The sequence below is a fragment of the Notolepis coatsorum genome (genome assembly GCF_963971535.1).
Source record: "Notolepis coatsorum genome assembly, chromosome: 9".
In the NCBI taxonomy this organism is placed as follows: Eukaryota; Metazoa; Chordata; class Actinopteri; order Aulopiformes; family Paralepididae; genus Notolepis; species Notolepis coatsorum.
Window position 1 is genome coordinate 106,238,761 of NC_140173.1, and position 15,940 is coordinate 106,254,700.

Consider the following 15,940-nt stretch of genomic DNA (forward strand, 5'->3'; position numbering starts at 1 on the left):
TATATCATGAATTTAACCTTAGGCAAACAAAGTGTTAACACTTTAAGGACCAGCCACGAGTTTATACGGGTTTCGGTGCCATGCGTTGTGGACCAGAGGCACGTATATAGCTGTGGCATTTGTTATTGCTGTTATTCCATTTTATTCCTTATAGCAGACTTAATGATTTTAGAATATTTCAGATAATGAAATTAAATGCTTATGACATCAACTATCCAGTTAGTATTTATACTGTAACGTTTGGCTACTTTAAATCATTGAATGTAGAGAGCGAGAGAGAGGGCGAGAACGCGCAAGAGAGCCCCCCCCCCCCCCCTCGGGTTTTGTTCCAAGTTTGCGTTTTGATAGTCTAAACTGCCGTAGGTGATGATGTCACACTCGAATGTAAACAAGAAGAGTTTAACACACGGAGATGGAAACTGGATGATATAAAGAAACGAATAACCAATAAATATGAAGTTATGTTTAAACTTCTGTTGTCAAGCATCATCAATATAACCCACCACCTTTCCTCACGAATGGAACTAGTGTTGTGGAGTCCGCTTTGAGCGTTTTCCAGGGTTAGCAGCTAACACTAGTTAGCTTAGCATAGTCATCATGGATAACGTGGTTAGCAGCTAAGCCCATTGCTTGTCAATTAAATTGCATGTTGTTAAAGGTCCGCGCTGGTCTGTCTAATGAAATTACAATTGCATGTCATTTAAGGTCCGCGCTGGTCATGTGTCTATAATGAAATGAGGACAGCTCTGCGCAAAAGCAAGTCTCATCTCAGCCACAACGTGACAACATATACTCAATGTTCACGATATAGTAATTTACTACATCTCATGTAGAACAAGCCGCGATACATCGAGTATACTCGATATATCGCCCAGCCCTAATATAGGTATAGAAAACAACATTTCGAATGACTCTGCACCCTAGCTTTATCAACAAAACTCTCTGGGCCTCTTGGGTCAAAAGATAGTCATTGGAATAACAAAGGAATGACCGACTGGAAGCTGGGCCTTTGTTCAGGTGTGGAGTGAATTGAATTCTGAGAGTGTAGTCCTTTCATCAAATAGCTGAATTGTCTTTCATTCTTTCAAAGCCCTGAACTGAGATTAGGTTAGAATGTTACCAGAATGTTTCATAGGACATTGATTGAAAACTATCAATTGATGGCTTATTTTGAAGGTATGAACCTGTAGTTTCATAGTATGTAAAAAAGGAAAAATTTGAAAATTCCCAGGGAGGGGTGAAAATAGCCCAGACTCCCAAGTCATACAGTCTAGCAGCGTTTCCCAAACTCTGGGTTGCGACCCAAAGTGGGTCACGGACCCGTTTTTATTGGGTCGCCAATAAAAAGTTTAAATATTTTTTTTATAAAAAAGCTGTAGATGTGTTGATTCAGTTTGGCACCACATACTTATGTGAATCTGGGTTTTCTACATACCATACCACATACCTCTCATTAGATTTCATTGTGCCATAGATGAGATATTATACCCCTTCTATCATGATGTCAGGTCAGTAGAATTTTAAAATAAGTCAGTACAAATTAATCAGAATGTTGCTCAATGTTGGGGTTTAAGGTTCAGGGACTGAGGGAGGGGGTAAGAAATGGAGAGTTGAAAAAGGGGTGAGAAATAGAAAGGAGAGTAGAACATGTTTGTTCATTTATAAGTGTTACAAAATTGTATGTTATGAGGTGGTGAGCAATAGGGCTGCACGATTTTGGGAAATAATCTAATTGCGATTTTTCTGACAGATATTGCGATTGCGATTAAATTTGCGATTGCGATTAAATTTGCGATTATAATTACAAAAGCAGCCCCAATAAGGTTTATTGTAAAATGCGGCTTGCATCTGGCCTACGCGGTGGGTCTTTTCGGGACACCGAGCCTGAAAATTTCTCTTTTTACCTGGGAATCGATACCGGTACCCAACGGTACTTTTTTTTCTTTACTCTCCCTCTCTGAAGTCTAAACTTCAACACACAAATCTAAAATCCCTTACCTCCCTCTCCCAAACCGACCTTGTATCTCAATGGGACTTCCTGGTTAAACAAATTTTTTTTTTAAGTTCAAAAACAATTTTTTTTTTTTTGCGACTTGATAATTGCATCATTCCAAATCGCAATTTCGATTAAAAATATATTAATCATGCAGCCCTAGTGAGCAACTTAACATTACTCTGATTATTGCTGTGATGTACTTTTATAATTAAATAAATACATTTCATATACATTTGAAATTCATGGTTTGTTGTGTTCTTTATCAGTACTTTATAAATGTATGTTATGGCAATTCATGATGTATTTTTGTAAGTTTGGGTCCCGTGGAAACACCAAATTTCTCTTTGGGAACCCCTGGTCTAGAGAGATTGATTTATGACATGATGTCATTTGCGGTCCACCGATGGAGCGCTCGGGCTAAAGAGGTTAATACTTCCTGGAGTATGTGACATGATAATGACATTGTCACACGTTCCAACTGTCAATAACTCATATGGTCATATACTTCAAGACAGCCATACTCGCAGACAACCACTCTGCTCTGGGCTACCACAACAGTTTCACATTTCACCCAGTGGTGTGTGGGGATAACCACCCTTCACCTCAATGTCAGCAAGACAAAGGAAATAATAATTGGTCCCCCCTCACCTCAGCACCCCCTTCTAAATCAGTAACCAAGCGGTTGAAACGGGTGGCAGTTTCAAATGCCTCGGAGTGACTGGACAATAGACTGCTTCAAACAGCACACTAATGACACCCAAAAAAGGAGCCATCAGTCATCCGCAAGCTTAAAGGAACACTCCAACATTTTGGGAAATTTGCTTATTTGCCATCTACCCTGGAGTTAGACAAGATACATACCTTTTTATTCTCTGTGCATGCAGTAGGAGTAGGAAGACACACACCGTTAGCCTAGCTTAGCATCAGTCACTGGAAGTAGGTTCCTCCATTAGCCTAATTCCCAACGTCTTCCTACTCCTACTGCATGCACAGAAGAAAAAGGTATGCATCTTCTTGTCTAACTAAAGGAACATGCCAACTTTTTGGGAAATTAGCTTATTTGCCATCTACCCTGGAGTTAGACAAGCAAAAGGGTATGTAACGGTATGTGTATTCGTCCCAGGAATTTACGGTACGGCCGTCACGGTGCGGTACGTGCAGCCATACGAAGAATACGCCTCACAGGGCTCCAGACTAACTTTTTTCACCACCATCCCAAAATACAATTTTAACCGTCCCAAAGTGAATGTAAACCGTCCCAAAAATCTAAATGTCGTTTCTTTACTTTGGTTTTGTAGTCTATAGTTGTTATTGCCATAAGAAATACCATTTAGGAAATAGATAATTGTATTTATTTGAACAATAGACAAACAGGTAACAACAAAACAACCAATTGAAAGTTTAAACACCCTTCTTATTTTAATACTGTGAGAGAGAGAGAGAGAATCAAGTCTCAGTTGCCTCAGTCTTTGTACTGAGGTCTTCGTGACCTGCAGCCCTCCCGGTGTCTGCAGCACCTGCTCTCAGACATGGAGCCCTCCCGGTGTCTGCAGCACCTGCTCTCTGACATAGAGCCCTCCCAGTGTCTGCAGCACCTGCTCTCTGGGTAAGAGAGATTTCCCTATAATTTTTCTTTTTCGATGTCAAGATTCATTTGGGGTGTGACGCTGCTGCAGCGCAAGCTGTGGTTTGCTGATGAATGGTGGGCAGGAGCTGCAGCTGGATTAGCGTATCGCTGCGTTGGGAGGCGGAGATAGTCATTGGATTCGGCAAATCACGCAACGTTTAGATTTCAGTGAACCCCACATGATGTTGCCGTCTCTCTGTCAACTAACAAGTCAGCACAAGACACGCACCGTTTGACAGCAATATATGCGCGCCGCACTGACAATCGGCTAATTGACATTTCCTGTGAAAAGAAATAATCCTCTTCATCCCGTTTGTGTCCCGGCAAGGATTTCTGTTAGTCCCAAATAAATATTTGATCGTCCAAGGGACGACGGGACGTTGTTAGTCTCGAGCCCTGCTCACAGCGCAAACATACCAGTCGCACATGCAGGCACTCGCGGGTTCCGTGCGAGAACAGCATGCGTGGCCGGCAGGGACCGAAACTAAAGCCTGCCGCCCGCCAGGGGCGGTCTGTTTTTACCTTTGGCGCATGACACTTAGAGGGCTGCCTGCCGTGTGGCGTGTAGACGTGTAGTTCATAACGATACTCTTGTGCGAGTACAGATTTTTTTTTTCTCCGCCGCGAGATTGTTAAAAAACTACAAGTCCCACATTGCACTCAAGTCAACGTTCCAATCACAGTAGAGTGACGTGACTGGTTTCATGAGAAAAAAAAGCAAATGACCAATCGGAAGCTCCCATTTGGCTTGTTTACTTCCGTCTGCTCTAGTCTATATCGGACCTCCACGAGCTAACGTTACTGTTTAAACAATGACCCAGTCAACTATTCACTTTTAGTTTAATACATGACGAGGCATTGTCTAACGGTATCTAGCTGGCTAGCTACTGATAGCTGCTGATATCAACAAATGCTCCAGCAATAGTCTACTCGAGTGCATAATACCTCCGTTCCCTCGTTAGCTAGCTTAGCTAGCTCACGTTAGATGATCCATCTGTCCCAGTAAACTAAATTGTCTTAACGTTATCTACCGGGCTAGCAGTAGCTACAGATAGCTCCTGATATCAATGTCTTATAACATTGATTGAATGCGTATTCTAGCTGAGGGCATGTTGAATGTGATTTGACAAAAGAACGGTAACGTTATAAATAGGGTCCAGCTGCATCGCCGGAGAATCCTTGCATGCTGAATGTAGGGTCTTGCTGAATATAGGGTCTAGCTGCAGGGCCGGAGAATCCTTGCTGGAGCTGGAGGCTACTCAAGTATACACACAGACAGTGGAGCTGTTTGCAGATAGCAAGCATTTTGACTTATTGCGTGGTGGCGATGTCTCGCAGATAATACAACTACAAGTATGATTATATAATATATATTTTATTTAAAAAAAAAATTATATAAAATATATATATATATTTTTTTAATCAAAAACATTTTGGCAGGTAAGAAATATGCTTGGCGGGTAGACTCTTCCCATCTACCCGCCACTGGCCGGTGAGTCAAAAAGTTAATTTCGCTCCCTGGTGGCCGGGCACACAGAGTCCGACTTCAGACTCAGAGCGGGCGAAACTGCACTAAGGAAGGTACATTTACATTGGAACAGCTGCACGGGCATTACAATTTTCTTTCGTTTTCTTGTTCGCCCAATAATGTTAACCAAATGAAACCAATGGAAAGACACACACACACACCAACAACCGCGGACTCTCTCACAGGCACAGCTGATCAAATAAAAATAAATAAACATACTTTTCTGGACTTTCATCCGAGCTCCTCTCCAGTTGAACTGCTACGGTGTTTAAATCCAAATAATCCTCTGCCATTGTTGTAACATGTCATCTGTTCTCTAGTATTCAGTCTCGTGAAGTTAAATTCTCTCTAGAAGTGAAACTGAAACTTACAAGGATAAGTTGTTAAGGGGCAGTAGGCAAGTGGATGGCTGAACACAGAATGACACCAGTATCACTGACTACCACGGCAAGCCTATAGAAATTTATTCTATTTAATAATATATAATAATTAGAAATTATTAAGTTGTTTTATTTTATATAAATTATTTAAAAAAAATCTGTTGTACCGAACTCGTACCGAACCGTGTCCCCAATACCGAGGTACGTACCGAACCGTGGCTTCTGTGTACCATTACACCCCTACTGTGCATGCATTAGGCTTAGGGAACAGCCGCACCGTTAGCCTAGCTTAGCGTCATTCCATGGAAGTAGGTGTGCCAGTGTAGCTGCCTGGTCGCAGTGATTATCACCTTAAAAGCCCTGTTGCTTTTTGAAAAATGGGGCTTTTGAGGTGACGAAATCACTGCGCCCAGGCAGCAGTGGTTCGACAAAAATATCAGAGTATATATCTGCTTAGAAAACAAAAATGTCTCCATGTGGTAAATACACAGGTCACAACATGTTTACTTTGGAGTAGGGCTGGGCGATATGGCCTAAATATGATATCACGATACGCATCACGATGTTTTTCTTTTTTTCCCCCAAACAATTCATTATGAGGCTTACCAAGACAGTATTTGAGTTTGCAAGCTAACATTAAAGACAAAATAAAATACCCATGCATTTAGCATTTTTATATTATATATTAGATTTAGATTATTGGATTATTAGATTATATATTGCATATATTTAGCAATGAGATATTATATGATTTAGATACGAAATATGATGAATTGAAAATGGGGGACCCTGATGTAAACAAGACGAAAGTCTTTCTCTGGTCTGCATCCTCCAGTCCACTGTTGACTGTTGTTGTATTGAGCTGTACTGTATTGTACCTATGCTGCAATCTGTTAATATTCATTCAGTCGGCAAACAGAATCATTTTGATTGACAGTCGCGTCTGCCAATTACGTCACATCGCTTGCACCCGCCCTGCTGTTCTTAGCACCAATCGGCAAGCGCGTATTAATTTTTTACTTCCGCTATTGGAGAGCTCAATGAAAACAACAATGGCAGCGGTAGCTCGCCGCGGCCGACTTTTACCTTTTAGCTCTGCAGAATGACTAAACGACTGGAGGCATAATGATTTTACTGCAACGGATGTTATAATAAAAGCATTTCCATTAGAGCTGGGCCGTTAACGGCGTTAACGTGCTGCGTTATCGCGAGACTAGTATCGCGCGATAATATAATTGACGCCGTTAATCTTTTTCTCAGCGTTGGGTCTGTATTGTCCTTAAATACTTGCCGTAGTTCCCAGCTGTGGTACCAGGAAGTGATTGCACTACCGGAGCTGTAGTCAGAATAATGTGTTAAACTAAAGTAGTGGTCCGGTAATCATTGTTATACAGGTGAGGTTAAGAAGTCCTCAGGATATAACACAATTCGGCGATGAGGACGTCTGAATCTGCGCAATGCAAGAAAAAAGAAGTCCGTTGCAAGCTTTGTTTACATTATTAACGACGCGAGTTAGCATGTTAGCTCACGTTGGATACGGGCGGCACTGGGAAACATCTACAAGAGGAGGAAATCCACTTTACACACTAAAGGAAGGATCGACTGGACTATCGTGAGTGTTTACAACAGAAATGGCTTGGGTTATTGGAAATATTGGACCGTTTGATGACAATGTAGCCCCTTTCGTGACTGTGATGCACGGAGTGAATCCACAGTCACTTGCTCCTCAATAGGAAACTAACCTAGATTTACCATGAATGACTGGTTCTGGCTGAACCGTTCGTTATACAAGAATCACAGAGACGTTTCAAAGGTGCTCACAGTTGCACGAGGGTTTCAGACAGAGATACGGGATGGTTTGAAAGCTCTGCGTTGCTAATAAACATTTTAAATAATTTTTATAAACTGCTCAAAACGGCATTATTTCCGCCGTTGGGTGATCACAGCGCATGCGCACCATCCCTTATCTCTGTCCGAAATCCTCGTGCAACTGTGAGTACCTTTATAATTTCTCTGTGATTCTTGTATAACGAACGGTTCGGCCAGAACCAGTCCTTCATGGTAAATCTAGGTTGGTTTCCTATTGAGGAGCAAGTGACTGTGGATTCACTCAGTGCATCACAGTCACGAAAGGGGCGAATGACAATGTGGAGCAAATAAATGAAAATGGGGGACCCTGATGTAAACAAGACAAACGTCTTTCTCTGGTCTGCATCCCCTTAACAATTGTATGTATTGAGCCGTACTGTATTGTACCCATTCTGCAATCTGTTAAATAAAGTTTTCATTCATTCATTCATTCATTCATGGAACTGTTACACTGAGCTTGCACTGAATTTGTTGAGAAACCTGCTTCTGCAGCAGTCTGTGTGTGAGCAACCAGTCAGCAGCATTGTGAATTTAGAGATTCACTAAAAGACACATTGAGAGACAGGTTTGTGTGTGGATTAAGAAATGAAGGTTCACAGAAGAAACTACTGACATAGAGTGATTTGACACTGGAGAGAGCTGTCAATATCAGTGTAACAATGTTAATGGCATCAAAGGAAGGGCACAGAAAATTACGATAAATCTGGTTTTAAAAGAAACACTGGAAATTACAAAAAGAAGAGACATGTTCATGCTGTTGAACAAGGAGATAGAACAGCTAGTGACTCCTCAGATGAAGAGGAGAGGATAAATCTCCTCCTCTGGTCATTATTTGGGTAGAACACACCTATTTTGAACACCTTCGGCAGACTTTTTTTTTTTTTAGCCATTTTAATCTAGATTAATCTAGATTAATTCCAGGATTGCAGGTAGATTAATCTAGATTAAAAAAATTAATATATGCCCAGCTCTAATTTCCATACATCTGTCTGATTGAAAACGTTATTAACAGACCGCAGAATGGGCACAACGGAGTCAGCACGGGCTGAGATATGAACGGCTAATGCTTGCTATCTAGGTCGACCTCGGTCGTTGCTATGTAAATACGCTGATGTTATTGAAAGTGTAACTATATAACGTCAATGCCACAAAACGAATGCCTTTGTTATCATAAGTAGTAACTTTTGATGCAGTAGTGTGTGTGGGGCGGCGCTGTTCAAAAGTGTCAACGTGTGGACCAGATTGACGCAACACAAGCCTCTTGGGCAAAACATCACGATATCCACGATACGTTTAAAAAGTGTATCGTTAATGAACTGTACCCGATATTTATATAATATCGTCATATCGCCCAGCCCTACTTTGGAGTGAGTTGTATTTGAAGTGCATTTCGTGACTGTTGGGAACTAGGCTACACTGGCACCCCTACTTCCAGTGAATGACACTAAGCTAGGCTAACGTTGCTTGTTCCCTAAGCCTAATGTATGCACAGAGAAGAAAAGGGTATGCATCTGCTTGTCTAACTCGAGGGTAGATGGCAAATAAGCTAAATTCCCAAAAAGTTGGCGTGTTCCTTTAACACTTTCAGTGCCGGCCTCCGTTTCCTATTTACCCCGCTGAATGCCGCCACCCACTTCAATGATAAGAGCTCTCATATTTGCGAACGCATAAACTACATCTTAAATTATGGCTATGTGTCTAATATGGCCGTCGCTTATCAATAACTTGTTTGCAGTCAACATTGCAGAAATTAAATTATTATATATATATATATATATATATATATATTTTTTTTTTATATATAAATCGGTTCATTTCAGTTTTATACCATTTTGAAAAATACTCGTTTCTTGAAACTTCCAGAAGATTCTGTGATAATCGCCCTTTACTGGAATACACAAAACAAGGTCATTTTTCGGCCTATTTATGAATCGTTTTCAAATAAACGCTAGATTATCGATAGTATATGTGTACTTATGCACGCTATAGAAGCGGGCTGAAAAATCGTTTATCTTATTTCCTGATCGGACACACACATATGGCACACGCTGATATATAGGTGAAAATAGCTCCGATTATCCCAATACTGGTAAAATAGATTCCTTACCTCAGATCAGATGTTCTCCAAAAAGATTATTCCAATTCCTGATCGCCATTCCAAATATCGATCGCGTTTATTGATCCAACGCTGGGTACTGGAAACAGGGGCGTCATTTTGGTATGGCAAGGTATGGCACTCGCCATACCTTGGCAAATAAAAATGTAAAAAAGCATTCAGCATTCAGTAACCCATACTTTTTGTGAATGTGTTTTTGATACTACATTCTGTTGAACACACCTCAAAACCGTACCTAAGGAAAATTGGCTCAATTGCAAGAAAAATAATAGACAGTAATGATATTACATTCTGCATAATTCGTATGCAAAATATTGTGGTTCCCTGCTTTAGTCTGTTGACACATTTCTATACTAAAAATGCTTGTGTAGTCCTGTGTCATACCTAAATGTCATATAACTGAATTGTATAGAAACAACTCACCAAAAGTGACTATTGCACAACTGATTTGACAAAATCCACCAAGGGAAACCCGCCCTTCACCCCCCCCCCCCCCCCCCCCCCCCCCCCCTCCTGGCCATACCTTGCCTTTTACTGAAATGACGCCACTGGTGGAAATATATATTCCACGCTGTTCCGATGGTCCACAATGAGTCCGATCGGGTTACTTGCATGAGAAGTAAAATGTGGATTCCAGAATTGTCTTTTCTCATCCATTTTCATTGAGCCCATTCCAATGCGTGCTTTACCATCCGGGGGACGATAGGGGGCGGTATTTTCCCTATTCGAGTTCAGACAGATCCCCACTGGTAACGTGAGGCTAGATTGATGAAATATGAATGGAAATCGCTAATAAAAAAATAGCGATTAAAAGCGGCATATCTCGTCGACTGGCACTCAACGGTTGGCATGAAATAACTAATTATGCCGTGGCTGGCAAAAAAACAAGTTGTTTCTGGGCCCCGACCGTTGAGTGCCAAAAACTAGTTAAGTCGTTTCTGGGTCGTTTTTCCTTTTTTTCATTATCAATCCAGGGAGCCTGTTGTTACCATAGGGCAGGGGTCGGCAATAGGCGGCCCGACATTGGCCCGCCAGCAATCATTTCTGGCCGGTCAGTTTATTTTGAGAATATGATATTTATTTTACGCACAGGAAATATTCACTTGTGACGCCAGAGTGTCTTTGTGAAGCTGTATCCATCTATTCATCATATCTATGTCTGTCACTATAGCCAATTGAAATGCTAGAAATGGTCACGCGTGTATATTTTCCCTAACGCACTTTCACTTCCGCGTTCGGGATGCGAGCGATTAACTTTAGCAAAAATGTGTTAAAAAAACTAAACAAACGTCTTTGGATAGCTTCTTTGCAACGGGGAAATATCAACTGAGGAGCCAGAAGAGGAGCCTACGACCTCCAAGACACATAAAGCTTCTTTTAATAAACAGGAGTCATACTTAAAATACAGGTTTATCGCAACAGGTCGGTGATTCTTGCGTGCTGAGGTCCTCTCTGCATAATATGTGGCGACAAGATAGCAAACGACTCGAGGCAATGATGACAACTGTGTTCAAGTTGGCAGATAAAGTAGCTGCATTCAACGCCAATCTGGAATTGGAGGGCGGCGAGTGGATATTTGACATGTTTCAAACATTAGCAGGGATTTGAGGACTGAAACAAGCCCAGGGCAGTTATGGTGAGTCGTGTTTTCATGCATTCTGATCTGCTGTTCATCACTCGCCGCGGTGATCTGCAACAGCTGATCTGCTGTTCATGAATGAATGAAAACTTTATTAACAGATTGCAGAATGGGTACAATTCAGTACGGCTCAATACACACAATTGTTAAGGGGATGCAGACCAGAGAAAGACGTTTGTCTTGTTTACATCAGGGTCCCCCATTTGCGAGTGCATCATGCTCGCTTATGCCTGTATTTTTTACTGTTGTGAAGCACTTTGAACTGCAACCTCTGTATGAAAAGTGCTATACAAATAAAATTATTATTATTATTATTATTATGTGTATGCACCCGCAGCGGTGCTGCATTTTTCACTATCATTATATTAAATTAGCCATTGTTTTTGGTGCTGGCCCGCCAGTCAATGGCTTGGGGAAAATTTGGCCCGTGGCCAGACCTAATTGCCAATCCCTGCCATAGGGAATGAGTCTGAGGTCGCCAAAGTGCAATACCGGCCGCATCCAGCTAGACGGCGGTATCAAGCACCCTTTGAAACCTTGTATCTTGGCCTGTGCGTCGATCTAATGTTTCCGGGTCGTTTTTTTTTTTTGCTCATGCTGAGCGGTTATAACGGTCGGATTGAGAATCAAATGCTCCCGATGCATGATGTGTAGTGGATTATGTCAGCGACACGATGGACATCAATACTTGGAATCGCGATCAGATAATTGGAATATTCTTTTTGGGGTACATCCTAGTCAAGGTAAGGGCTATATGATATCAATCTTGCGTTGATCCAAGCATGTCTTCACCTCGATCCGAATGCGTGTGTGTGTAACGTTAGTCCACAACGTACAGTGGCAATCACAGCATAAAAAAAACTACCCCCCCCCCCCCCCCCCTTCATGCATTCATGATGAAACATAATACCTATGATATAGATTTGATTTGAGAATAATAGCGGGTCCAGGCAACAAACGGCAACGGTTATAGTATAATACACTTATAAGGCTATTCCTCAGCATTTCAGGAATTACCCCAGACCGATCTAAAAACACTTATATTCACCACAGTATAACGTGCAAATGTATGCATGGAAAAACTCTTTTTTGCATCTTGACCGGAAGAAAGTCACTGTCAAATGACCATAGTATTGTATCCATAGCTATAATATAGAATATAGTTATAGCTCTACAAACAAGGTGACTGACTCCTATCTTTTAAAGCGTGGCATTGAATAGATGGGGCCCGAAAACAGCACGGCACTCAGTGTTATAATAATAACTTCGTTTTAGATAGCGCCTTTCAGAAGACCCAAGGTCGCTTTACATAGGGGGGGGTGGGGGGGGGGGGGCAACAAAAGTAACAAACATAGTGGACAGACGCAACATACAAATTGAGAAATTATGGGTTAAAGGCCTCCAGAGTTGGGGCATTGTGGATTTCTGCGGGGAGGGAGTTCCAGAGAGTGGGAGCTACCACACTGAAAGCTCTGACCACCATCTCCTCCTATTGTTGTACCAGAGAATCATTCATCCCATCCTACTGTACCACCTGATTCGTTAACATACTATCCGTTGCTAACCAGGCCAAACTTACACGCATAACCAACACCGCTGCCAGGATAATTGGTCTCTACTCTCTGCACAGCCAACCTTGCTCACAGAGCTGAACAATAGGGTCACTGCACACACTGCTAGCTCAGTAGAACAGGACATCACACAGACACTCAATCACCACCTTACCCTACTGCCTTCCGGGGCGCAGGTACAGAACATTGAGGTGCAGAAGGATGTACTTGGAAAAGCATGATCCCCGCCTTAAAACAATAGGCCTCACTGAACAGGCCAGAGTGTGTGCCGTTGTCTGTCACTGTATGTTGTTACTGCGTGCTGTCATCTGTACTGTTGTGTAAAGTGCTCTGGAAAGGAATTTCCCTTGGGAACAATAAACCCCGCCCTCTTTTCTTGATCCTCTAATGGAGTCTAATCACAGCTGTTGCTTCCCAGCATAAAATGGTATCACTATCCAACAGAGTGTTCTTGTAAACAGCCCTCGTTTCCTGATATTTCACCCAAACAGAAATGTCTATTGTTGTTATACTGTATGTCTACAAGTTGGCTTGTTAGGGCGTTTTCACACCTGGCTCGTTTGGAGCTGTTGATCCGAAACCTGGAGCGTTTACCCGCTATTTCGGTTCAGTTGGGCATATATGAACACAGCAATCACATTCTGTTGCGGAACAAAACAAGCGGACCGAGACCACCTAGAGAGGGTGGTCTCGGCACATTTCCAAACGAACCCGACGCGACTCGTATGCTGTGAGAATGCAATCGATTTAGCAAACCGACACAATAATAATAATAGTGAGCCGTGGGTCAACGTGGAGCAGCGATGACTCGGTACACTGCCTCGTTGATATTTGGGCAGACGATCACATTCGTCAGATGCTGGAGAACACGCAAGTGTACAGAAAGTTTAGTGACTGTAGTGACGCTGCAACAGCAGCACCGTGCGAGACAACACCTCCTCTCTCTCTCTCCCTCTCACTGACTCTCTCTCTCTCTCCCTCTCTCTCTCACAGAGAGAATGAATGTGGACTGTTCCATCGGGGAGCTTCGGTGGTAATGTGAGTGGCTACAGACCGCTGCACTTAAATATAAACATTAGTCTACCTGGAGACTCAATGAGGTAATTGTAGATGTCGCCATAAGACGCTTCTGGCCATTTAGTGGGATCATTGTTTCATTATCCTGGTCGGCTGAAAGGACACTGGCCACCGAAGCTCCCCCCTCTGATGGAACAGTCCACATTCATTCGAGCGTCATCTCGCGTCTCCAGACTCTGTGGGCAATCTGCGCATGTACATGGGTAATAATAGGTGCTTTAAAATGGGCTTTTTCGCTGCCGATTTAGTTCTGATCGATTTGTAGATGACAGAAAGAAATCTACAGCCATCCTTTTATCGTTTTTTCCTGCCGCGGTTTTGCACATATTATAGCATATTTTAATAACTTTATTGTATATTAATTATATAGTTATTGCCCGACACCACAGTTCGCCCTTTGCTTTTTAGTAGTGTATTCGTGTAGTTATTATTATTCGTGTATTTGTCGCGAATCTCAATGGCCCGTCTACTGTGGGAGACAGCCAAGACAGGCAGGCAGCTCCGGTGTCAGGTTACAAACAGAGTGGTAGATATGAATGGCTGTGATTGGTTGTCTGAAAATGAGCTCAGCGCATCGCTCTGAAAGTTCAGAAAGTTTCTACTTTCGGCTGCACAAAAAAGCTGAAAAAAGAAGCCGACTGCAGCGCATTTCCTATAGGCGGCGCATGCGGCCGCATACGCTCTCTCCCCATTCGGATACATTGAAAAAAGACGCGTGCGGTCATAAATATGAGGCAGGTGGATCCGCGCCCTAAGTCTCTGACATCACAAATCAGCACATTTCAGATGACTCAGTTCAGTGAGGGTGAATATTGTGAGAGGAGAATTGGAAGAATGCGCCAATATGAGAATTAGAGACATAGATCATATTAATATAAGTCCACATAGCTAGGAGCCTAGGAAACAATGCTAAACACTGAAAAAGGCCATTTATAAGATAGTTCCCCTTTAAAATCAAAGCACTCTCTCTCCCTTACCTCAGTTACAATAGAGTCAACATCATTAGTAAATGTAACGTGTTGGATGAGCTCCTGCTGGCTGCTGGTGGCGCTGATGTCTTCTTGGTCAATCTGGTACTCAGGCACCGCCCCGACGAGCACTATCAGCATGGACTGGCACGCCATGTACACCTGGTGGGATCACACACATATTATGCTTAAGTAAGAAAACGGAGGACAATCGCTGCGTTCTTAAAAAGCTTAGGCCTACTTTGCCAATAATCCATCAACTATGCTCGACATCACACTAGCTAGAATTATCTTTATTATGGGCTGGGATGCTAACGTTGCACCCGAAATCAACACAAATAGGCTATGGCTAACGTTACCTCAGCTACCGACGCGCACAACTCATTATTACGTTGCATTTGACATAAGTCTGTTTACACCTCATCACGACAAAACAGCAGCATATACAACAAATACGGTATCTAGTGCAATAAGAGTGGTGAGTTTACATTAGGTGACAATAAACCCTCAAAGTTTAATTGAGATGGCGTGCAAATTTCATTTCCGTGATTTGCGCCATACACGGTTAGATAGACAGCCAACTAATGTTAGGTTGCAAACGTTACTTTACCAGAACACATATAGTCTACTCTACTGTAACGTTAAATTAAAACAAATTAACGGCAGACGGCAGTTCTCTCATCTTCTCGGGATAACAAATAAGCTTTAGCCGACAGCTTTAACACTTTCTAGCTAACTAGACTAGGACTTCTTCCTCGCCACACTTTCAATGTAATATATTAGATATGCAAACCTGTATCAACACAAGTACCGCCACCGCCCGCTTCTGGTACGATCCGAATTCGCCAACAATGTGATATGCTTCCTCTAGATCCATACCAAGAAGAAGAGACGTGATTGCGGCTAAACATCACACAGCAACCTGTGTTGTGAGGATCATATATCTATGGTGATTGGTGAGAGTACTCAGCAGCGGGGACGTGGTCGTGGAGCAGTCACGTGTTATTATCACCGAGGGAAACGAACCCATTGGTTGATGAAAATGAGGGCTCGTCATAACTAGTGCATACTAGAGGTTACATTTCCATTTCAGGGGTGTGGCTCTGCCGTTCGCGTGTATGCTTTTACCAACGCAGTTAATAATAATAATCTTCATTTATATAGCACCT

At 42.3% G+C, this 15,940-nt stretch overlaps 1 protein-coding gene across 3 annotated transcripts in view; it reads right to left on the bottom strand.

Annotated features, from left to right (window-relative positions):
- The window catches only part of slc22a15 (solute carrier family 22 member 15), a 49,756-nt gene extending 34,049 nt beyond the window's left edge, over window positions 1–15,707 (bottom strand). For all 3 annotated transcript variants that reach the window (XM_084321303.1, XM_084321302.1, XM_084321301.1), the window contains exons 1-2: window positions 15,565–15,707; window positions 14,781–14,933 (exon numbers count right to left, since the gene is read on the bottom strand). In XM_084321303.1, the coding sequence (XP_084177429.1) occupies window positions 14,781–14,933; window positions 15,565–15,648 (237 nt within the window). In that variant the 5' untranslated portion in view covers window positions 15,649–15,707. The remainder of the gene's footprint in view (window positions 1–14,780; window positions 14,934–15,564) is intronic.
- Window positions 15,708–15,940: the final 233 nt, after the last annotated feature.